General features: G+C 42.6%; 1 protein-coding gene across 2 annotated transcripts in view; it reads left to right on the forward strand.

Annotated features, from left to right (window-relative positions):
* Positions 1-1,306: 1,306 nt before the first annotated feature.
* SORCS2 (sortilin related VPS10 domain containing receptor 2) overlaps positions 1,307-23,345 on the forward strand; it is an 803,333-nt gene continuing 781,294 nt past the window's right edge. For both annotated transcript variants that reach the window (XM_042855503.2, XM_042855502.2), the window contains exon 1: positions 1,307-1,904. In XM_042855503.2, coding sequence (XP_042711437.2) covers positions 1,344-1,904 — 561 coding nt within the window. In that variant the 5' untranslated portion in view covers positions 1,307-1,343. The remainder of the gene's footprint in view (positions 1,905-23,345) is intronic.

Here is a 23,345-nt window from a genome sequence, read left to right on the forward strand (position 1 = left end):
CAGATCCTAGATCTATCAAGTTGGGCACCTAGAAGTAGTGGACACTTTTGACTTAGTTTTTCTGTCCTCAGTTTCCCATCTGTAAAAGGGGAGATAATACCCCCATCTCCCATCATAGGGATATTGTGAAGATAAAATGTTTGTGAAGCACTCCAATACTATAGCGATGATTCCATGGGAAAGCCCTTGAGGAAATTAATAATTCTGTCTTCAGAGCAAGGTTTGACTAGTGTGCTATAACTAACACTGAAGGCCACGCAATGAACAACGAGGATAAAAAATATTGAATAGCTGCTCTTTAATTGAACACCCTCCATCCTGTGCAGTGTACTGAATGAGTAGGGGTCCTGTGGAAAAATATATGATCATGTAATTAAAGCAGCGGTTTGTCAAATACCTCGCGCCCCCCCCCTTCTGACAACAAAAAATTACTACACAATCCCAGGAGAGGGGACCGAAACCTGAGTCCGCCCGAGCCCTGCCTCCCGGGGCAGTGGGGCCAAAGCCAAAGGGCTTCAGCCCCGGGTGGGGGGCCTGTAATCTGAGCCCCGCTGCCCAGGGCTGAAGCCAAAGCCTGAGTCCCACGCCCAGGGCTGAAGCCCTTGGGCTTGGGCCCTGGGCGCTGGGGCTCAGGCTTCTCCTTCAGTCCTGGGCACCAGGAAGTCTAATGCCAGTCCTGGCAACCTCATTAAAACAGAGTCGTGACCCACATTGGGGTCCTGGCCCACAGTTTGAGAACTGCTGAATTAAAGTATTTTTATCATATGCATATACACAAGGGGGTGGAATTAAGGTTGCACAGACAACCTTAATTCTGGCAATTCCTAATGTTTGAGTGCTTGACTTTGCAACCTTAATGCTCTTTTAATGTGTCTTGTGTGTGTAATTATATACACACCCACACCATTATTTATCAAGCACTTATACTGGTATAAGGCTGAGCCCAAGTCACACAAGAAGGACAGTTCATGTGACAAAATAATCTACCCTCCAACAGAAACGACAGAGGCCGTCCCCTAGACACACTTTGAAGCCTAGAGGATGGAGTAACTTGGGACAGCGTGGAGTGGTTCTGTTCACTTCTGGGGGGCATTCACACACAAAGAACATTCAAGAACTGCAGGAGTTTAGATTTTTCAAGGCAGGATGTAACAGCCAGCAGCGCTGCTCCTGTCATCCTGATGTCCATTATTTGCAGCAGGGAGCGGCCCCCAACCCAGGGCCACGAATGATCGCACAGGGAGTCTAGGGGTGGGTGGGACCCAGCCTTCCCAGTACATTATGTGCGGCTGTGCTGGGCTCTGAGGCTGCCTGCGCCTTGGGCTTCAGAGAGGAGCCAGCAGATGGCGGCGCCTCTCCTTGGCTGGGAGAGGAGTCCCGAGCACGTTGTTTCCAGTGTAAACCCTCGCTTTGGTTACAAACCCTGCCTTCCTCCCCTCCCTCCCCCCTCCGGAGGCTGTGTATCTGTCTCACATTCACATCCCAGCCTGTCACTAGCACATCCGAAGGCGAGCATGGCGCAAAGGGGGCCACTCGTGTCTCCAACAGGGACCCTCCCCAGGACAGCCCCTAGCCTGGCGCTGCTGCTGCTGCTCGGTGCCTGCTGGGCTGCGCGCCCCTCGGAGCAGTGGGGCGGCCAGAGCTCCAGCTGGGTGACCCGGGCAAGAAGGAACCCGCGGGAGCTGCTGTTCCGCGGCGGAGGCGGCGGCCGGGAGGAGGCTAGTGCGCTGGGGCGCGCTGGCGAAGGCGTGGGGGCTGCTGCGGGGAGTCGCTCCAGGAGAGCATCCTCCACCTCCTCCCGCCCAGCCAGGGAGCAGGTCTCTCTGATCAGCACCTCCTTCGTGCTCAAAGGGGACGCGTCTCACAACCAGGCGATGGTGCACTGGACGGGCGAGAACAGCAGTGTAAGTAGGGGCCCCTCCCCAGTCAAAGCCATCCAGCCCGGGGGGAGGGGGGGCGGAAGGCATCGCGCCCCCCAGCGGAGAGCCCAGCAGCTGGCGCCCCTGCGGTGTAACTATATGGCCCCAGTCCTCCGCGCTGTATTACGGTAGCCGCTCCCTTCCCCACCCCGCTGCCCGGGGGAGCCTTGCCGCGGGGTCTGGGACTCTGGAGTGGGCGCAGCAATGCAGCCCCTGCGTGCGAGGCTGGAGGCGGCGGGTGACAAGTGCATCTCCGGCTGGGGCTCAGGCAGGTCCCGGGCGGAAACTAGTCGCCTCCTCCTTGGCCACGCCGACACTCCGGCCGGGGAGGAAAGAGGGTCGCCCTGATTTAGAGGGGCCGGGAGGAAGAGAGAGCAGACCGGGGGCAGCGGCAGCAGGAAGCCCTATCCCGGTTGAACGACTTCCCGGGAAAGTTTGGAAAGTTTGTAGCGTGCATCCCGCACATAGATGGAGAGAGGGGCTGGGAGGTGCTGCTGCACCTGGAGCAGGTCTCCCGGGCTCGGGCTGCCTCCTCTGGCCCGCAGCGCTACTCGGGCTACATTGGCCGCTGGGCGAAGGGGCAGGTTGGGGGTGACTTCTGGGGGGGGGATCGGGCCCGAGGGATGGAAAGTTGTTTCAGTCTGTTATCCTCGGGCGGCTGTGGGCAGCTCCAGGAGACGCCTGGTGGTCGGTCACACCCACCCAGTGTGGTGGGGGAGGAGAGGGAGAGAGCTGCGGCCAGAGCATTATCCCCTCCAGCCCTTCATAAAAGTGCCAGATTAAATTGTCGAGGCTAATCGATTCACCTCAAATCAATCGCCTGCTTCTAATCCCTGGCCCGTGTGCGAGACGTTTGCTAAAAGGCCGGAGAGGGTAAAAAAACACAGCGGAGGCATTTGGTTGTAAATTGTTCTCACGCGGCTAAATGAAGTCGGAAGACGCGCGCAGTAGCGCCGGGTCATTGGTCTCAGTTTGAGCATCATTCTTGGGCCTGCTAACGCGCAGGGGTAAAGGGCACGAGTGGTGGGGATGCTCCAGGTTGACCACTTCCATCTAGCGCTTACACACCCACTCAGCTTTCCAGCCTCACCATGACCCTCACCGCTGTTATTCTGTCTCATTTCAAAGTTACACTTTATTTTTGGTCAAACCCAAAGCACCCCCTCTTGCCGCTGAAAACTGAGCTCTATCGCTCAGTGCAGCAGCTGACCCTGGTCTGGTCTCACCTGTGCAAGGAGCACACAAATGAAGGCTCCGCTGTTTGATTTGGTCAAAATGAATAGAGTTTATGGAGTCAGGTGTCTTGATCTGTCAGCTCAGAAACCCAGGGGACCCATTCTGTCCTATGATGTAAATGAATGGTGAAACTTTATTTTAATATATCCATTATACTTCATTATACTTGCCCATTTTTGAATCTTTTAACAAGCTGGCTTCTTATGTACTGATTGAAGTTTTATACAAATATCTTGCTGACACTGATGCTTTTTTGTATGTACACCAAGTTTCAGAACTTTGTCAGATTTAAAGCAGTGTGTGACTTTGTAATATTTAAATTAACTAAGTATATGAGGCCAACGTCTCTGCTGGGGTAATTCCATTGATTTAGCTCATTATCTGTTTTTAACTAATATTCAATCTTGTCTTTATTTCTTTTATATCCACAGATGATGGGTATATATTTGTACAGATGGTTTCTGGGATTTGCTGCTTCTGAATTTATCCTGCAGTAAGACATTATTTCATAACACTGTGTAACATAGGTAAATATTACACAGCACCAGGCATTGTGTAATGTCTATATAACTACATAGGCAGTGAAATCTTGTTATGAAAAATCTAGAATGATTTTCTCCTCAAGATTTTAGTATTTCTGGAAAATCACTGCTTTATTTTATGGTAGATCAGCTGAGATCCTGGCCTTTGTTTGAACTTGAGCTTTGCAAATTATGCATAGTGTTCGTTAAACTTGACACAGTTCAGAAAGCATGTGTTGTATTTCCCATAAATGTATGGATTAACATCTTCCCCTTTGGGTTGTCAAATCCACTTTCTGCCAGCTCTGCTAGTGGGTCACACAAGAACAAGAGCTGTCCAGTGAGCAGGCTGGCTGCTTGTGTTAATGCTTATTATATAATCTGGTATTTTCATGTGTCCGAGTTGGAGTTAGCATCACAAAGCTTGACACCCAGTTTCTGATGTACTTAGGAGGGAAATGTGCAGATAGCCATTTTCTTTTCATAGAAAGTATTGCAAATCATCAGCAGCATCTATTTCTCTAGACTTGTCCTTTCCCTGTTTCTGCTTTCAAAATAATCCCATTTCTTTTCATGGTCAGTGCTTGCAGGCTTTTAGGGCTATTTTTCTTTCTTGAAGAGATCACTATTAAAAAAGTTGGCTCCAGTTCAGATTTCTACATACAAAAAATGTAACAGCTTTCATGCAAAGTACTCTTGTGCTCTAAAACAAATACCTTGCTAATCCACACACTACAATCCGCACTTAAAACGAGTGGTCTCTCCCCATCTCTCTGCAAAGATTTAATAGCAGATGCTGCAGTGTTAGCTTGTATTGCTAAGATTTCATTATTTTTTCATGATATTCTACAACGTGTATACGAGTATGTGATGAAGTAGTTTCCTCAGTAGCAAAAATACATTACACTGTCAGAATGGAATATAGTTGATGCATTACCTTATTCTTTTATTGTTTGTGCACTTATTAGTTTACTAAATTCATTAACGTGTGGCGGGACTCCACATCATTAGTGCAAATAGATGTTCTCTACTGTATTTACTAATTCAGTGACAAAAATGTTTAGTTGTGCTGTGCTATTTAAAATCATGCCATTCAGCATATCCGCTGTCAGCTGGACTGTCCCACAGTGGGCTGGACCAATGACCTGGAGGTGAAAGGCTCTATATCCCATTACCTGACACCTGAGCACCTAGTTCCTTTGCTTAGCATGCTTTTAAAAAATAGGTAGGTGGCAGGAATTTTCATCCCCTCTGATTCATTAGACTTGTCTGCTAACATGTTTGGTTGGTTGTGTTGTAGAATGAGAGTTGCTAAAATAATGAGGAACCAAAAGCTGCTACAAAGAAGTGATCCGAGGATTGCAAAGAAGGTACAGAACAGGTCTGTCTGAGAAAAGTGGAAGAAGTGTGTCAAGTTCATGCAGTAAGGATGAGATGAAAATGATATAAGCAAATGTCACTGTTCTTCACTCTCTTGTGAGTTTAAATACCTCAGGCAACAAAAAATACTATTGAATTTAACCAAGGACCCGTTTTACAATCCATTGAAATCTGTGGGAGACGTCATTGGGCTCTGGTTCAGGCCCTATATCCATGTTAGAAAGCAGGAGGAGCTTTTGATTAACTTCTGATAAGTATTTGGCGCAAGGAACAATAATCTAAGTGAAGAAATTAGTAGAAATGGTTACCAACCTTGTGCCTTATCCTTCACCATTGTAATAATGTCATAACTCCACTTGACCTCAGTAGGGAAGGATGGAGCCAGAAGCTACTGAAGGCCTGATCCAAAGCCCACTGAACTCAATGGAAAGATTCCCATTGGTAACAATGGACTTTAGATGAGGCCTTGAGTGCCTCCTTGTGAGGTGCTGAGCACTTTCAGACGCCACTGAGGGTATGTCTACACTGCAGCTGTGAAGTGTCATTTTTCAGTTCACATACACTCATTCTAGCTTTACTTGAATTACCACCATAAAAATAGCAGTGTGGGGGTTGCGGCACAGGTGGTGGCTTGGGCTAGCCACCCAAATTTGGATGCAGAGGGTGAGGCAGGCTTGGATTCGGGCGGCTAGCATGAGCCGCCACCCATGCTACTATTTTTAGCATGCTAGTTCCAGCAGAGCTTGTGTGGGTCTGCCTACCTGCACTGGGAATCACACCTCCCAGCTGCAGTGTGGACGTAACCTGAGGACAATGGTGCTGGAACAATTTTTATACAGGGAGTGCTGAAGGCAGAGACCTTGTTATTAATACTTCAAGCAAGAGGGTGTGGTAGCACTCCCTGCACCCATTGTTCCTGTAACTATGCCTGAGGATGGTGGGAACTTCTTTGGAGGCACTCAGCGCTTTGTAGGCTCAGGCACTAAACTAGTTCTCTCGCACTTTACAGGAGTGGTGGTTGAAAATTTGACAGCAATGAGCTCTAGACAAGCAAATATCCTGTTAAACACCTTACCTTGTAAAATAAATAAAGGAGAAACACACAGTAGGATTATTCCCTTGAGCTCCCTGATGGAGAGACAAATAATCATAAATGGTGAGTGGGCAGCTGTTTCTCAGAAGGTTGTTCACCTGCATGAGTAGTTCATTGAATGCGCTGCCATGGAACACTCATGTGTGGATCAAGGACAAATAAACAAACTTGGAAAGGGCTTAGACTGCTTGATGTAAATAAATTTTAAAAAGCTCTGTGCTCATCTTGTAAATCCTACTGTGCTTCAAAGGAAGTGCTTAATTTGTAGTAGCATGAGGAGGCCATAAATTAAATGTATCCTTTACCCCCTCTTTTCTCTGCTTTAGAACTCAGTTGTGTACTTTTGTTCTCCTTTCTTAGTGTAGTTATTTTTCAGAATTAAGGAAATGTTAGGTTTGATAGCAGAGGAGCGTATACAGTTGCAATGGTTGTAAAGTGAGTTTGAATATCTAGGAAGATCACTGAACACTTCCTCGTTCTGTTAATATAGGGAGCCATGTAAATTGCTTCCTGTTTTGTGTCCTCATTACTTTGTTTTGTATTCTGAAGAATTAATTATTTATAAATTCCATAAACAGCAAGCTTGTTCCTGACCTTTTCTGACAGTAGTCTGTCGAGTCAAAAAACATTGTTGGGGATGCAAGCCTTGCAAAGCTGGAACTTTTAATGTCAATAGCTTAGTTGGTTAGTTCATTTCTACAGTCAATGTTTGCACGTCCCCTTCCCCTGTTGCTTTGAAAGTGCAAGATCTGTCTTGCACTTCTACTTCCAACAAAAAGTTCTTGCAAGTGGAACTAATTTACTAACCTGTCCTAAAAAATCATAAACTGGAGGCTTGACTGCTGGGTTGCACAATGTGCCATTAACATCCACAAGAGTTATTGATTGGTAGTCACTTATCTGATAAAGTAACAATACTTTTTCTGTCAGGGTGTATTTCACAATATTTACAGTTTGCCATTTGTACATATCATCTTTATGCTGTGCTAAATTTAATATGCAGCTTTTAAAGTTTACTAGGGATACAGTGTTCGTATCCAATTTAGGGGAATATAATTTATTAGTGAAAAGCTTTAAACAAACAATTATTCTTTAGAAGTAGAGAACTTAAAGCCATTCAGTGTTCTGTGATTACAAAATAAACAGTTTCTTCACAGTATTGGACTCTTACTGACTCCCATAGGGATTATCTATTTTACCTTAGTGTTCACTTGTGTTTTAAAAAAAAATCAAAATTAAGAGAAATACTTGAAGAATGAATCTCATATTCAGATTTGATCTTGAGTCATTGGATGCTCTGTGCAGACTGCTAAAGTGTTGTGAACAGGACTTCAGCCAACTAGTTCTTAAGTTTTGTTTCACAGTGTCTGTACTTCCTTTTTTGTTTGTTTGACAATATTAAGTCTGTGCAGTCACTCATTTGCCCAGTAGGTTGGTGTCTTGGTCCTGTGTAGCCCTCATAAATGTGTAGCACAGGGATTCAGTAAATGCATTTATATACCTTTAAAAAGATCCAGTATTTAGTAGTTTATCAAAGAAAGAAAGGTCTGCTGTGTATATATACAGTAGTTACTATACATAGGAATTTATCTACTTTAACAGCCCAGTTAATCCAGTTATCATTATTTGATAAACAAGTATTTTGCTTAATTTAAAAATGTTACTTTTTGCAATGCAGTTTCACTACATATGATTTATACAATCCAGTGACCACTAAATGTATTCTTTTGGCAGATATTTTATTTAATTGGTTTTCTGCTTTGTTCAATTTGCAGTAAATTGCGCTGTTGGAATCCATAAAGAAGATTGACTTCAATATTCCTGTAGCAATATCTGTAACTGTGAATGTAACTATTTATCCAAACTAAGTAGCACTCTATCTTGGTGATTTTTGGTTCTCTTTATCAAGAAGGCCAGATTACTGCTTATGGGACAAAAAAGAGAACATAGTCAAAAATCCTGACTTCCTGGACCTAATAAATGACAGATGTATTACAGACTGCAAGGCAAGTTCCCCACAGGGAGGATTTTTTTTTTTTAAAGATTCTTTGCGGTGATGAAAATCAAAACAAAGTTATTCTGAAGGGACTAGCAGAATCTTACACCAAAAGCACTGAGCTTCTTAGTGAGCTCTTAACTGGCTGAATTATATTCAGAGTTTAATATAATGATAAAACAAAACATAAACTTTGTATTATTTTTTCCTCCATTTTACCATTTTTTCTTTCTTTTGGAGGTTCTCTGTATCTGAACAATTCTATCAAGTGAAGGTAGGGGGCAGCACCTCTGTAGAAACAGACAACCCAGCCCCAGCACCTCCCAAGCAGACTCCTGAAATTGACCCATAAGTTCATCATTAAATGTGTGCTCTAACCCTTTTTTGAGTGTGTGTGGGAAGGGTATATTAGATTTCAGAAAAAAGAACAGGAGTACTTGTGGCACCTTAGAGACTAACAAATTTATTAGAGCATAAGCTTTCGTGGACTACAGCCCACTTCTTTGGATGCATATAGAGTGGAATAAATATTGAGGAGATATATATACACACATACAGAGAGCATGAACAGGTGGGAGTTGTCTTACCAACTCTGAGAGGCCAATTAAGTAAGAGAAAAAAAACTTTTGAAGTGATAATCAAGGTAGCCCAGTACAGACAGTTTGATAAGAAGTGTGAGAATACTTACAAGGGGAGATAGATTCAATGTTTATAATGGCTCAGGCATTCCCAGTCCTTATTCAATCCTGAGTTGATTGTGTCTAGTTTGCATATCAATTCCAGCTCAGCAGTCTCTCGTTGGAGTCTGTTTTTGAAGTTTTTCTGTTGTAAGATAGCCACCCGCAGGTCTGACATTGAATGGCCAGACAGGTTAAAGTGTTCTCCCACTGGTTTTTGAGTATTATGATTCCTGATGTCAGATTTTTGTCCATTAATTCTTTTGCATAGAGACTGTCCGGTTTGGCCAATGTACGTGGCAGAGGGGCATTGCTGGCACATGATGGCATATATCACATTGGTAGATGTGCAGGTGAACGAGCCCCTGATAGTATGGCTGATGTGATTAGGTCCTATGATGATGTTAGATTTCAGAGTTAACTGATTCATCAAGGAGAGGAGCAGAATGTAAAGAAGTACCTCCCTACTGCTATGATCAGAGCCAAGGTGCTTGGAAGAGAGTAGGGGGAAATGAAAATGGAGGTAAAAGAAATGTAGCAACTAATAATAATGACATAATATACAAAACAGTAATATCTCTAATACTGCAGACACACAGTGTGTGCATGGATAAACCAAACCAGGATTTATAATATCTCATTAGAGATGTATCTAGGCTTTTGGCATCAGGAATATATCCTGAAGTGGAAATTTCAGACACTACCCTTCACAGACTTGACAATGTTAGACACCTATAAATAGAGACGTTTGGAGAGGGAAATGAGAAAACTCCTTTTAATGCTACTGATTCAGTGAGTAGGAGAATCTTTTGGAAGGAAGAACTAGGGAAAATGATGATTATTTTACTGAAGAACAGGGACTGTCCCTTCTGAATTGGCACTTTCAGTGTGTATGTGTTCACTGGACACATTTATATTGGGGAGGCCAGGAGATAGGCAGTGACACTTCTTCAAACTGAGGAAAACTTTGTACCACCAGAGGTCTGAACCTCACGTGTATTCCCAAATAGTGTTTCTATCACTCTGTCAATTAAGGCCAACTAGATTAGCATTAAGATAAAGAAAGAATATGTCATATAACGTAAGTAGAGTCCTTGTTGCAACTGCCAATAAAACTTCATTTATACAAACAAAAAACAAGTTGGAAGCGTGTTTCAGTGGAGTCTGGTTGACACCATAACATATCAGAACCTTCTTTACAAAAAATTGACACCTTTAAATAACCAAAATGTCTAGAATGAACAGTTAAGTGATCCAACTGGTTCCTCAGTTCTTATTATATTATTTGCATTGGGTAGTACCTAGGAGCTCCAGTCATGGAACAAGACTCCATTGTGCTAGGCACTGAACAAATATAGACAGAAAGATGCTTCCTGCCCCAAAGAGCAATCTTGCAATGTACAATTTAATCCTTCATACACCCACTGGGTAGAAGAAATGAGACTTTCATGTGCAGTAGGCATTGGTGCATAGAGATTGTGTAAGGTACACCTAGCATTTGCATAAACAGATCCCCCTTTTACACATTGATATGTAAACACATTGACACATGTTGCAAACTCATTTGAAAAAGTTTTCCTAAATAGATACATTTGTTATTGATGAGTTTATTATTAGAATTATGTTGTATTGTGATATTCATATCTATATAAATTTTAATAATAGTCGTAGCTAGAAACAATATTTTATATATATGCTATACTGTTTTTGGCAGTAGTGTGTATCTTTGACTGATTCAGCAATGCATGGAGCGCAGTGGAAAGACTTTGGCCATGATCACGCAGACACTTAAGCACACTGTAATGGTACTAACAGCTGTAGCTCCAGTGACTTCAACATAATCACTCACATGAGCGAAGTTCTTCATATGTTTAACAGTATTAAGGATTGGGGCCATTGACTGCGAATTCACCTGGTGAAAGTTAATCAGAATTCTGAAGGACATTAAGAAGGAGTAAGAAGTATGGTCCAGTGTTTAGGACAGCTTGAGACTCAGTTCAATTCCCTGCTTCACTACAGACTACCTGTGTGACCTTGGGAGAGCCACTTAGTCTCTTTGTGCCTCAGCTCCCTACCAGTAAAATGGGGATAATGGTACTTTCCTACCTCACGGGATTGTTGCAAGGATCAATAAATGCATTAAAGATTGTGAGGTGCTCAGATACTATGGTAGTGGGAGCCACATATGTACCTAAAATAAATTAGATTTTCTATAGCCTTTTTGATTTTTAGCTTTCTTGCAACTACTTCATAATGCACTAAAATGGCAGAATCCTAGAAATCAGAGATGGAAAAATTCTATGAGGTCATTTAGTCTACCCTACTACTAATGCATGCTTGTTCCCATGAGTGGATCTTGTAGCACTTAGTTCAGTCGATATCTTAAGTGACTGGGCTTCTGTCACATCTGTAGGCAGATTATTCAAAAGTCTGAGTTCTTGCTGTTAGGACAGTGTCCTTCTTTTTTTTTTTTGGTAATTCAACCTAAATTTTTCTCTTATTTTTGTCTCATTATTCCTAGTTACTCCATTACACCACCTGGAATAATTTTGCTTCCTTCTTAGTCTTCATATCCTTCAGATTCTTCTAAACAGTAATCATATTTTCCCTTAGTCATTGTTTCATTAAGTAAAACTCACTTAAATCTTCCTTCTTGAAACAGACTTGCCAGCTCTCTAATCATGGCACCTAGGTACCATGGTGACTAACCCAGTATTATAAACACAGACAGAGAGAGAATAGTTCTTTTCTGAATTTCCTCCAGTTTCTCTTTCTTCATTACCTCAGGTCCTCCAAAAACAAAACTGTAGAAAAGTCATTGTTATTAAACTGTGATTCATTTTTTTTCATAATGAGAATTTAAAAGTACTTTGATAAATTTGGCAAGTACTTAAATGCCAAAGGGTTAAAGCTCATTTTTATGCATTGTTTAAAATGACATTGTTTGTTAATATTTTGTTCTTTTAGATGGAATCAGTAAATTAACAATTTATACATGTCCCTGCCCATTTCCCCTGAGATCTGTCTCTCTTATGTCTTCCTTTTTAAGCACATGCCAGATAGTTGAGCTACATGGACAATTAGAGCTGGGCAGGAGTTTTTCAATGTACTGTTTGTTTGGGTGTTTTTTGGCTCAAAATGTCAATTCAGCAAACTCACAACAGTTTGCAAAACAGGGTTGATTTCAACAAAATTCCCAATTTGAAAAATTATCAGAAAACAAGTTTCAAAATTGTCAAACAGGGATGTTTTGACATTTTAAAAATGAAAAGTTTCTTTTTTGAGTCAAAATGCCTGCTTCAATATCTACTAAATTTAAACTTCAAAAAGTTGAGTCAAAATTATCAAAATATTTCAGTTGACCTAAATAAAAAAAATGTATTTCCAGCTCCCAAAATTTTTTGAGATTTTTTTTTTTTTACTTTTTGTCCTCATTTGGAATGAGGAGGGTTTTTTTTTTTAATCTTAAATTTTTGCTGGATGGGACAACCATTTTCCTCCCTGCTCTATGGACAATGCTGCAGAAGTCCAGTCCCCAGGGCCAGTTGCTGGAAAACAGAAGGGTGTCCCTGTCCCCAATGGGACAGTGCGCATGTTTTGTATCATCCTTGGGCTAATGTGTGTAGGCTAGGCAGGTGGCAAGCTACATTGTGTGCAGTGATAGTCCATGCAAAAACATGCTCATGTTGTTGTTATTATTTGTCCTCCCTCCCCAGAGTGTAAGAGCTGTGGAGAAGGGATTGTCTTTTCTGTTAGTACAAGAGCTAGTACAATGGGGCCCTGATCCTCGACTAGGGCTCTAGATGCTACTGTAATACAAATAAATAATGGTGATGACTGAGAATTGGGCTGTCCCACCCTTCAGCTCTGGCTATGTGAAACTTCCATCTCCCTAGACTCTCTCATTAAGCTACTGCATAAAGGAGTTGATTTTCTCGGCTATTGGAGAATAGCCTGTTTATGATTAATGCATACCCACACTTGCCTCCAACAACCATCATTCCTGAAAGGCAGATGCTCGAGGGAGTGAAGTTAAAGGGTTAGCAGGAATATATTGAAACTGCACTTTCAGCTTGGGGCGGTATTTCACCTTGTTCAACGTGACCAGTTTTGAAGAAGTATTTGTTTCTTTATCGCAAACATGATTGCACCAGGGGATTGTAGGCTGTCACTAGATCTTCCAGGTGTCTAGCTTTATAAGATATTCTTCAGTATCTGGCTCCGTGGGAGTGTGCTTATCAGTTGTTCCTTTTGCAGGATCGGAGTTGTTTGTGGGTCTCTCACACAAAACTAATGAGCAGTGTTCATTAAATATTAGTGTTGGCCCTCTGTGGTAGACAAGAAGTGTTCTGAATGTCCGTATTTGTTCCTTTTGTGGATCTACATGGTGCCTTGGATTCATCTATATCCCAGATACTGACTGCTTGCAGCCTGAATTTTCCATCTCTGCAATCTTTCTAACTACTTTAAAAGACACTGTCAAGGGTGGGAAACCTAAAATTAGACCTGGCAGCTGTTCTTTGGTCTGTGGATCTACATGTGTACATCACTTCTCTCATCCTCTGTCTTCTCATTCTGTGAACAGCAGGAGTATTACTAAATGAGAAACACCTGATCAGGATTCTTGTATATTTCTGTATCTCTTGTGGTTAGAATAACGCAGGCAGCTGTGTGAGTGCTCACATGGAATCCTGTCACCTGGGCTTCACTGCCCAGCAGAGAGGTTGGGAGTTTATCCAAGTTGCAGCTCTTATTTTAGAGAAACTGGTAAACTTTCGTAGGGCTCTGGAAGTCCCTCTAAAACAGTGGTGCCCAACTTTTCCAGCCTGCAGGCCAAATACAGGATTTCAACCCAGTCAAGGGGCTACAAGAAACAGGTCGGGGCAGATTCTCTGCCCTGTTCTGCCCCCTCTTTCTGGCTCAGGCAGCATAAAGGGAGCAAAAACCACCCAGAAGTTCTGGTTGGGAATCCCTCATCTTCAGAAGGTAAAATGGGTTCAAAGAGGGAGCTGCATTCCTGCAGTCTAGGGTGACCAGATGTCCCTATTTTATAGGGACAGTCACGATATTTGGGGCATTTTCTTCTATAGGCTCCTATTACCTCCCACCCCCTGTCCCGATTTTTCACACTTGCTGTCTGGTCACCCTACTGCAGTCACCAGTGGGGGTATTGTCCCTGGTCTACCATAACTAGCTGGTAAGAGTTAGAGAAGCTCCCAGCCTGTTCTTTCATCTGTCATGGCTGGGATAGAGAATCAGGGAGTCATAACTGGCTGTTGGTTCTGAGCTTCTCTCCTTCTCCTCCCCTGGGTTGGTCTGAGTGGTTGTGTAGGGGAGGGGAGTCGGCTCTGGCAAAGTGACTTGAGATCTGATCCTGCTCTCTTTGCTTCCTTGCCAGGCGGTGGGAGCTCCAGACAGTGGAGCAACCAGAGCTATGCTCATAACATGAAAGAAGGACTAAGAGGTATCTGTAGACTCAGATAGAAGACATCACTGCCTTGGCTCTGTGAGGCTCCCATTTGGAAGATTGCCTCTGAAGCCACAAGGATCTAGAATTATTTTTTAAAAAATAGAAAGATGAGATTCAGTACAATCTACATAAACATATCCTGTGGTTTGAATCTGGCCTGTGGGTCGGATGTTTGACATCCTTACCATGGAGGGTAACAGCTTTCAGTCATCACCTCCCTGAGTGGATTTGATTGATCACTTTGGAAATGAAAAGCTCCATATCCCATTATCAGTCATCCAGCTGTATAATCTATCTCTCTGTCTGAACCACCCTAATCTAAGTATTTATATATCTCCCCCCCCTCACCGTAGTTTCTGCCACGGAATCCTCCAACCTCATTCACCCCACTTTAATAAAAACTCTTAAATATTATGTTTAATACACAAATGAGGCTCTGTGGGGAGCTATGCATTTTGCTATAATCCCAGATATCACTATGGATTTTGTTACCTGAATTGAGTTCAGATACTAGTGGATACTCATAATTCATATGACTCAATCATAGAAATGTAGGGCTGGAAGGGACCTCGAGAAGTCATCAAGTTCAGCCCCCTGTGTGGAGGCAGGATCAAATAACCTAGACCATCCCTGACAGGTATTCGGGGGGGCTCCAGGCACCAGCACACTAAGCGCATGCCTGGGGTGGCAAGCCGTGGGGAGTGGCCTGCCGGTCGCTGTAGGGGCAGCAGTCAGGGAGCCTTCGGAGGTCCACTGGTCCCGTGGCTTCGGTGGCAATTTGGCAGCGGGTACGCCAAAGCTGCGGGACCAGCGGACCTCCTGCAGGCATGCTGCCGAATCCGCGTTACCAGCGGACCGCCTGCAGGCGCGCCGCCGAAAGCCGCCTGACTGCCGTGCTTAGGGTGGCAAAATACACAGAGCCGCCCCTGCAGGTATTTATCAAACCTGTTCTTAAAAACCTCCAAGGATTAGGATTCCACCACCTCTCTTAGAAGCCTATTCGAGAGCTTAACTACCCTTATAGTCAGGTTTTCCTAATATCTAACCTAAATCTTCCTTGCTGCAGATTAAGGCTATTACTTTGTGTCCTACCTTCAGTGGACATAGAGAACAATTGATCACAGGCCTCTTTATAACAGCCCTTAACATATTTGAAGACTGTTCTCAGGTCTCCCCCTCAGTCTTCTTTTCTCAAGACTCAATAGTTTTTTAATCTTTCCTCATAAGTCAGGTTTTCTAAACCTTTTTTTCATTTTTGTTGGTCATCTCTGCACTTTCTCCAATTTATCCACCTTTTTGCTGACGTGTGATGCCCAGAACTGGACACTGTACTCCAGCTGAGGCCTCATACTGATATGACTTTTTGCAAAGCATTCCTCATTATTTTTTTGTTGCAACGTATTGGTAACAAATCTGTTTTCCCATGCGATTAAATATTTACAGGCTGTGACACAGTGCAGCTATTGAATAAGAATACATCTGCAATAATTAAAATGAATGACACTTCTTTGAAAAACAAACGTGAGCTGCAGAGAGAACAGACAGCAAATATATGTGAAGCTGTCATGATTGGGGACTCTGCAGCTCAACTTTCAGGCTAAACTGCTCACATGGCTATAACTGAGCCTTGCAAAGGGGAAGTTAAAAGCAACAAACACAGCTGATGCCACTAACTGAAAACAAAGTACTAAGGCCATATAGTGTGTCTGGAGTAAGTTGTTTCACTGATATCAGCAGTTGTTGTGCAGTCCCTGCAGTTTATGCACTGAAGGAGATTGGTAGAATTCGAATGCTTTGATCTAATATGAAAGTGACACTGTCTTAACTGAAAACTTTTCAGGTGCATAAATCATACATCTTATTTTGGAGACTTGAGCATCAGAGAATGTGCATGTGTATTGAAGAGTGTGTGTTCTGACACAGCAGCTCTCAAATTAAGGTCTCTGTTAGCTTTTCATTGTTGATACATTTGCCTATTACTGATCTTTTAGGGCTCAATCTTATCTTTGCCACCAGCTCTGAGCAAGGGGCAGTATGCTGTTGCACTGCCCCTGGAACAGACAAAAAGGCATGGTGTGACTCAGAGTCACAGAGCCATTCTGAGGAGGAAGTACCCTGTACCAGGTGCAGCATACACGTAGCTACACTCCTCACCAAGCCCGGCCCTCTTGCATGGGGAGGAGGGAAATGTGGCAGCTCTAAAGAGGCTGATCTTTTCTGAATGCTGCTCCGCATGATCTGGATATAGGGTGACCAGATGTCCCGATTTTATAGGGACAGTCCCGATATTTGAGGCTTTTTCTTATATAGAAGCTATTACCCCCCGTCCCGATTTTACACACTTGCTGTCTGGTCACCCTATCTGGATAGTACTCACTCACCTCTGTCAAGCTCTGACTTCTAACTTTTGCAACTTTTCTTTGCTTTATTATTTTAATCAAAGCCAGTAGATTGATTAAATAGTTGGGTTTTTTAAATGCTTGATAAGAATAGTGTATTTGCTTATTACTGGGGCAGTGCAGGATTTATGATACCCTTAACTATTCAAAAGCAACAGAGGGTCCTGTGGCACCTTTAAGACTAACAGAAGTAAGCCTATGCTCCCAATACTTCTGTTAGTCTTAAAGGTGCCACAGGACCCTCTGTTGCTTTTTTCAGATTCAGACTAACACAGCTACCCCTCTGATACTTAACTATTCAGTGCTTGATTTTTGTAAAACATGTGATGAAGAGCTATCTCAGAATTTAGCAGCCTTTATTTCAAAACTGGTTAAAGCTTTTTGGTTTTGGACTAGCAATCTTAGGCCCTGTTCCTGCAAAGATTTTCACATGCTTAAATTTAGGCATGTGAAAACAGCCATTCAAGTCAGTGAGACTACTTATGTGCTCATAGCTAAGTAAGTCTTGTCTGGATTGGAGTCCTATGTGTGATTTGTAACAATAGTAGGAAGAAAACATAGACACAAGGTTGATTTTAAGTTGACTGTATCCTTTTTTTACAAGCTACATTTGTATTAATGCAGGAGTGAAGGAATAGATATTAATGGGAGCCTTTGGTGTGTATCCAGGGACAGAATTTGATCTTGCTATGAAAAACAACACAACTACTCATGCAATTAAGCAGAAATGCTGTATTTTCATTATGGGTAATTTAAGTGAGGAATGCAGTAGGAAACAGGTTGATGCAGGGAGGCGTATTAAGATCAAACTGGGGGAGGGGCGGCACTGGATCTGTGCTCGTGTAGCAAGATCAGGTTCCATGTGAAGTTATTGTGAAGTTTCTATCACCTTGGATCAAAGTCTTTTGAAAACTTTAATTCTGGCAAGACCAGAAAATGGACCCCTACTGGTTCTGAAATTGTAGGTGTGAGTTTAGACACACGGTTTTGAATTCTGGTAGGTGTCAGCTGAACACTGACAAATTCATAGCTGGAAACTAGACCAGCTCTCCTGTATGTTAATATTGTTCAAGATAGGTATTAGACTTGTAAAGATGTGTTTAGACTCTATAAAATGCTTGTAAGTTGCTGGATGCATTAACCATTACTTCTAATATCCGTATCCTATGCTATAAGGTAATATGTAAGTTTTGCTTTGTCATACCTGTTCTGAACTTGTGAACCCAGGCAGGAGGAGGGTTCCCCCACCCATCATGAAGGACTATCAAAACTAAGTGGGCCACTGTGAAGCATCACGATACAAAAACTGAGCTAATGGTCCTGTCACACCCGTGAAGATACTGTGTGCAAGGAAGCACGTCCCATCAGCCTTAATTCTGGAAGAGGGAAATAAAAATAGATGACTTGAAAAGTCTTCATCTTTTTGCTGTTTGGACTCTCACAGGGCTAGAGCTAGGAAACAAAAGCAGAGGACCCCAGGGTCAACCTGGGTTAGCCCTAAAACAGGGGTTCTCAACCTTTTTCTTTCTGAGGCCACTCCAACCTGCTATAAAATCTCCACGGCCCGTCTGTGCCACAACGACTATTTTTTCTGCATATAAAAGCCAAGGCCAGCGTGAGAGGGTAGCAAGCAGGGCAATTTCCCAGGAGCCAATGCCACAGGGGGCCCTGCAAAGCTAAGTTGCTCAGGCTTCGGCTTCAGCTCTGGGTGGTGGGGCTTGTAGCCCCAAGTGGTGGGGTTTTGGCTTTCTGCCCTGGGTCCCAGCAAGTCTAACGCCGGCCCTGCTTGGCAGACCCCCTGAAACCTGCTCGTGGGGGGGCCCCGGACCGCTGGTTGAGAACCACTGCCCTAAAAGACATTCACTGCTGACAGATTCCTATAACTCTGTCACCTTTTGGAACCGTAGACTGTAACTCATGCGTATGTGTTGCCTGCTTTAACCTGTTAATAAACCTTCAGTTAGTTAGTACAGGATTGTTTTTAATGTGAGATCTAAGGTACAAATTGACCCGGGGTAAGTGACTGGTCTCTTGGAACTGAGAGCAACCTGAATATTTTGTGATCTTTGGTATAAATGATCATTTATCACTAAGTCCAGCTTGCCTGAGTAGCAAGATAGACTGGATTGCCCAAGGGGACTGTCTGACTCTGTGGTAAGACTGTTATGTTATATCAGGAGTTCACATTTGTTACTGGGTTGGTGAAATCTAATTATAGAACATACCACCAGTTTGGGGTGACTGCCCCGCTTTTTGACAGTCTGCCCTGAGGTTGGCACTTACACTTCAGACAGAGTGACACCCCTCGTGTCCCAAATTGAAAGGGGCTCAGATTTGAGCTTTGGCTTCTGAATATTCTAAGCAGTAGAAATATTAGATATTGTAGCCAGAGCTTAGAATCTTGAAAATGATCCTTAAATAGTTTGATTTTAAGTGGTATCTTGTTTCCGGCAGAGTCTCTTAAAAATAGCAAATAAGACCTCTGAGGGTTATGGTGACATTAAAAAGCATTGCCACACCCTGCTATGTGCCATTGTTAAAATAACTTATTTTTTTCATTTGCTCTTAAAATCTAGTAGCAGGTTCCGACTTAGTGAGATACATGTATTGGCGCTTGAGTTAGAGACTGTTATTTCAGGGGGTGAAATATACATGAAAAACTGTCATCTTGGTGTCTTTTCGCTGTTGTATGTTGAAGCATTTTTTTTAGAAATAATTCAATCATTGAAAAGACAGGATACGTGTCCTGAATGTTTTCTCCAGTTATCTGAAGTTGGATTAATGCTAGTTAAATGGACAGTCTTGTCTGCTTGAGGATTAATCTTGAATTCAAGGCATTAGTCTCTTCGTACACCAGTGGTAGATGCTCTTAACTACAAGTGAGGTCTCATCTTTTATTGATGAAAGTTTACCTGACATTATTCAAATGTCTGGCCCTTTCTAAATCATTAAGAAATGGATGCCTTTGATGTCTGAATGCTTGACTTTAAATAGTCGATCTTTCCTTGTGCTGTGTGGGAAAGCTGTTTTGATGTACACAAGCTTTGCTTCTTGTTAGCTCAAGGCTTCTGTGGCATAATTAGGCTTGGTTTGCTGGTTCAATAAAAACTGTTGGTGGAAATGTTTAAAAAAACAAACAAAGAATCCCACCAACTTTCTGATCAAATGGAGAGTCATGGCAGTGACTTGAAGCCCAGTTAGTGTTTTTTTTATTTTAGTTTATTTTATTTATTTTTTTTAAAAAGGCCTGACTATTGTCTGTCTGTCCCCAAGGGTTTTGGGAAAGGCTGGGGGCAAAGGTCATTTGAAAACCTTCTTGCCCTTTCTTATTTATGAATGTCTCACGATCTTCTTAAAAAGGTATCCAGCTCTTCTTCTACAGTTTTAAAATTTGCTAGAAGGGCAGCAATTAAATCATTCTACTGTGTGACAATCTAGTGGGCTATCTATCTCTAGGCCCCAGGGAATTCTCAGTTAGTATAAATCAGCCTCGTGCCATTGACTTCAATGGAGCTGTATTAAATTACATCAGCTGTAGATCTAAATTTTGGTTTCTTCTATAATTCTCATTTGAAAAAAAGAGGAGGAACCGGTGTGTGATGGGGTGTGTACCCTAGCCAGGCCCTGAAGGGGTTAGTGTGGGCCTGAGGGGCCAATTTGTAGCCAATCACTTCCTAGTGGGAGAGCTAGGATTAACTGAACAAGAAGTCCAGCTGGGCAGGAGTGGGTTGGATTATAAAGCCAGGAAGTGTGCGGCAGAAAGAGGCTGCAGGGAGAGAGTCTGCAGTCACTCCCTGGGAGCAGAGAGGGAGAAGAAGAGAAAATAAGCCTGGGGTTCTAGCTGTGGAAGAAGGGCCAACCCAGAGGAGTTGTGGGGAAAGAGCGCCTGAGAGGACTAGGTAGGAAGAAATGCAGGGAAACAGCAGCAAAGGGTAGGACTGTGCAGACCTTGGCTGCTTGCTATAGGGTCCCTGGGCTGGAATCCAGTGTAAAAAAATGGATCTGTGTTCTCTTACCAGCCATTGTGAAGTGTTACAGGAGCATTGGAAATGCCAACCAGACAGCTGGTCTGGAGAGACTTTGTTACCCTGGAAGGGGAGGACTATATGGTGACTTGGCCGGAGGGCCCAATCACAAAGAGGGAGTACCCTGGCATGTGAAGAGAGAGGGGTCGTAGCTTGAATAACTGATGGAAGAGAATGCCAAACCAGGTGAGAGTTGATCCCCAGAGCAGCTACAAAGAGGCAGCGCCTGTGGTGAGTGAACTCCTTCACACAGTGTTGGGAAGAGGGAAGGTCAGGGGAGTAAGAAACACATGGAACAGACCCAGATAACATCATTGGTCCTGCATTCCACTCTCTGCATTTCTTTTTTGTATATCTTCATCATTCTCTTTCTCTAACATTTTTATTGCATTTTTGTAGAAAGAATCTGTTAACTCAATCATGGATTCCCCCCCCCCCCTTTCTGTGTTTGCTCTTTTGTTTTTACTCCCTTTTTGGCCCCCTTGCCTCCTTTCTGTGCATTTGTTTATTTCATTTTTCTCTCTCTCTCTTTTTTTTTCCTATTTGTTTTTCAATATCTGCAGGGTCAGCAGAAATAGACCAAAATAACACTTTACAGATAGAAGGGCTGGCAGCTGAAAGGAAACTAATATCCTGGTCAGTTTCCCTCTGCAGCCACTTCATACAGAAGGAAACTGACTGGAATTAGTTAATGGCCTTTTGCATCAATCTTTCTGCACACTGAACCAGATGCAGAGGAAAAGTGGCCCAGATTGCACAATCTTAATCACTTTCCCTTTTCAGAAGGCTCCCTCTATGCGGTCTGATTTTAAGAAATGCAGAGCACAGTAATATCACAAAGGTATAGGGAGTTGTGGTTCTCAGTTCTTTCAGGATCAGACCTGTAAAGCCTTACTTTCCCAGGATCTGATCCAAAGTCCACTGAAGTTAATGGGAGTCTTTTAATTGACTTCAGTAGGCTTTGGATCAGACCACTGAAATACCAAATTGTCTGGGCTGGTTTCATGTCTGCTAATCAAGATGCATGTAGGATGACAGTGAAGCATGGTGGATGTCTGTCATAGTGTAGTGATCCTGCCATACACAACAAGTATTAAATGAAATCCCTAACTTGCTATCTTTACGAGACTGAACTTAATGGGAAATCTGGGATATTTTCTTGACTACACTCAGTATGGCAACTTCCTTCTTTTTTGTACTTACTGTAACATCATATGCAAACTAAGTTTAGTAAGTACCTTTGTTGTGGAGACCGAGGAAATATTTTAATAGATTGTTCCCACATAGCATCATTATAGTCATTCTGGTTCTTTTCCTCCTCCCCTTCACTTTTCTGGATGAAGGAACAAGAGTGCATCAAATCTTGCATGCACGGACTGTAGAATTTAGGTAATGGCTTAAACATTCAAGTTAAAGAGTTAAAGAGTGAGAGAGACCTGAAGAAGAGTTCTGTATAAGCTCAAAAGCTTGTCTCTCACCAACAGAAGTTGGTCCAGTGAAAGATCGTAATTCACCCACCTTGTCTTTCAAGTTAAAGAGGACAGTTAGTAGACTAACTTGGTCTCTCCTCTCTTATCTCTTGGTTTAGAAATGTCAAGTGAGGGGGGTTGATATTGTCTTGTTTAGCCTGGCCATTTAAATGGTTTAACTCTTTGGAAGAGAACATAGTTCTTATTCTGATATGTCTTTTTTTTATCCTCATTGTATCAGAACACACATTACCTAGAGCTTTTCTGGTGCTGTTGATTCAGAAATAAATGGATATATTTGCCCTAAATTCATTCCTGCATTGATCCCAGGGGTGTCATTAGTCCCAGTTTTCATGGTGGAGTCAAAATGTTGTCATGCAACATCATTGCCATACAACCACGTTCTGTTAGCCCCAATGTTATGTCACAACATGGTGACATTTGCATGTTGATGTGGCAGTATACTGTCAGCATGCCATGAGGCAAATGTCACCATGTTGTGATGACAAATCTGTCACTAAAGACAAGCTTTTAAAAAGGGACAACCCTAACTGATCTTGAAAAAATGAACCTGTTTAGATTATTCCTAAATATGAGGCAAACAAGGTCAATCAGAAGTTTAGTGTAAGCTTTTGCTTTCTGATTTTTTTTAATTACTTTTAATTTCTTAGAGGGTCTTTGTTATATGTTGATGTCATGGTACCATATCAGGAGGTGGATGGGCATTTCTAGAACAAATAATAGAAATATCTAGAACACAAGACCTAGTAGTAATAGAGGACCTTAACTGCCCATATATCTGTTGTAAAAGTAATATGTCAGAACACAAAAATGTCTGATAGGTTCTTGGAATGTATTGGGGACAATTTATTGTTTCAGAATGTGGAGGAAGTAATCAGGGGGATGCTCATTTTAGATTTGATTCTGAGTAGTGGGGGAATTGGTTGTGAATCTGAAGGTTGAAGGGAATTTGGTGAAAGTGATCATGAAATGATAGACTTCATGATTGTAAGGAAAGGAAGGAGTAAGAGCAGCAGAGTGAGGACAGTGGACTTCAAAAGAGCAGACTTTAACAAACTCAGAAAACTGATAGTTAAGGTCTTATGGGGAGAAAACATAAAGGTAAAAGTCGATAATGAGAACCAGCAGTTTCTCAGAGA

The sequence above is a fragment of the Chrysemys picta genome, chromosome 5 (assembly GCF_011386835.1).
Source record: "Chrysemys picta bellii isolate R12L10 chromosome 5, ASM1138683v2, whole genome shotgun sequence".
In the NCBI taxonomy this organism is placed as follows: Eukaryota; Metazoa; Chordata; order Testudines; family Emydidae; genus Chrysemys; species Chrysemys picta.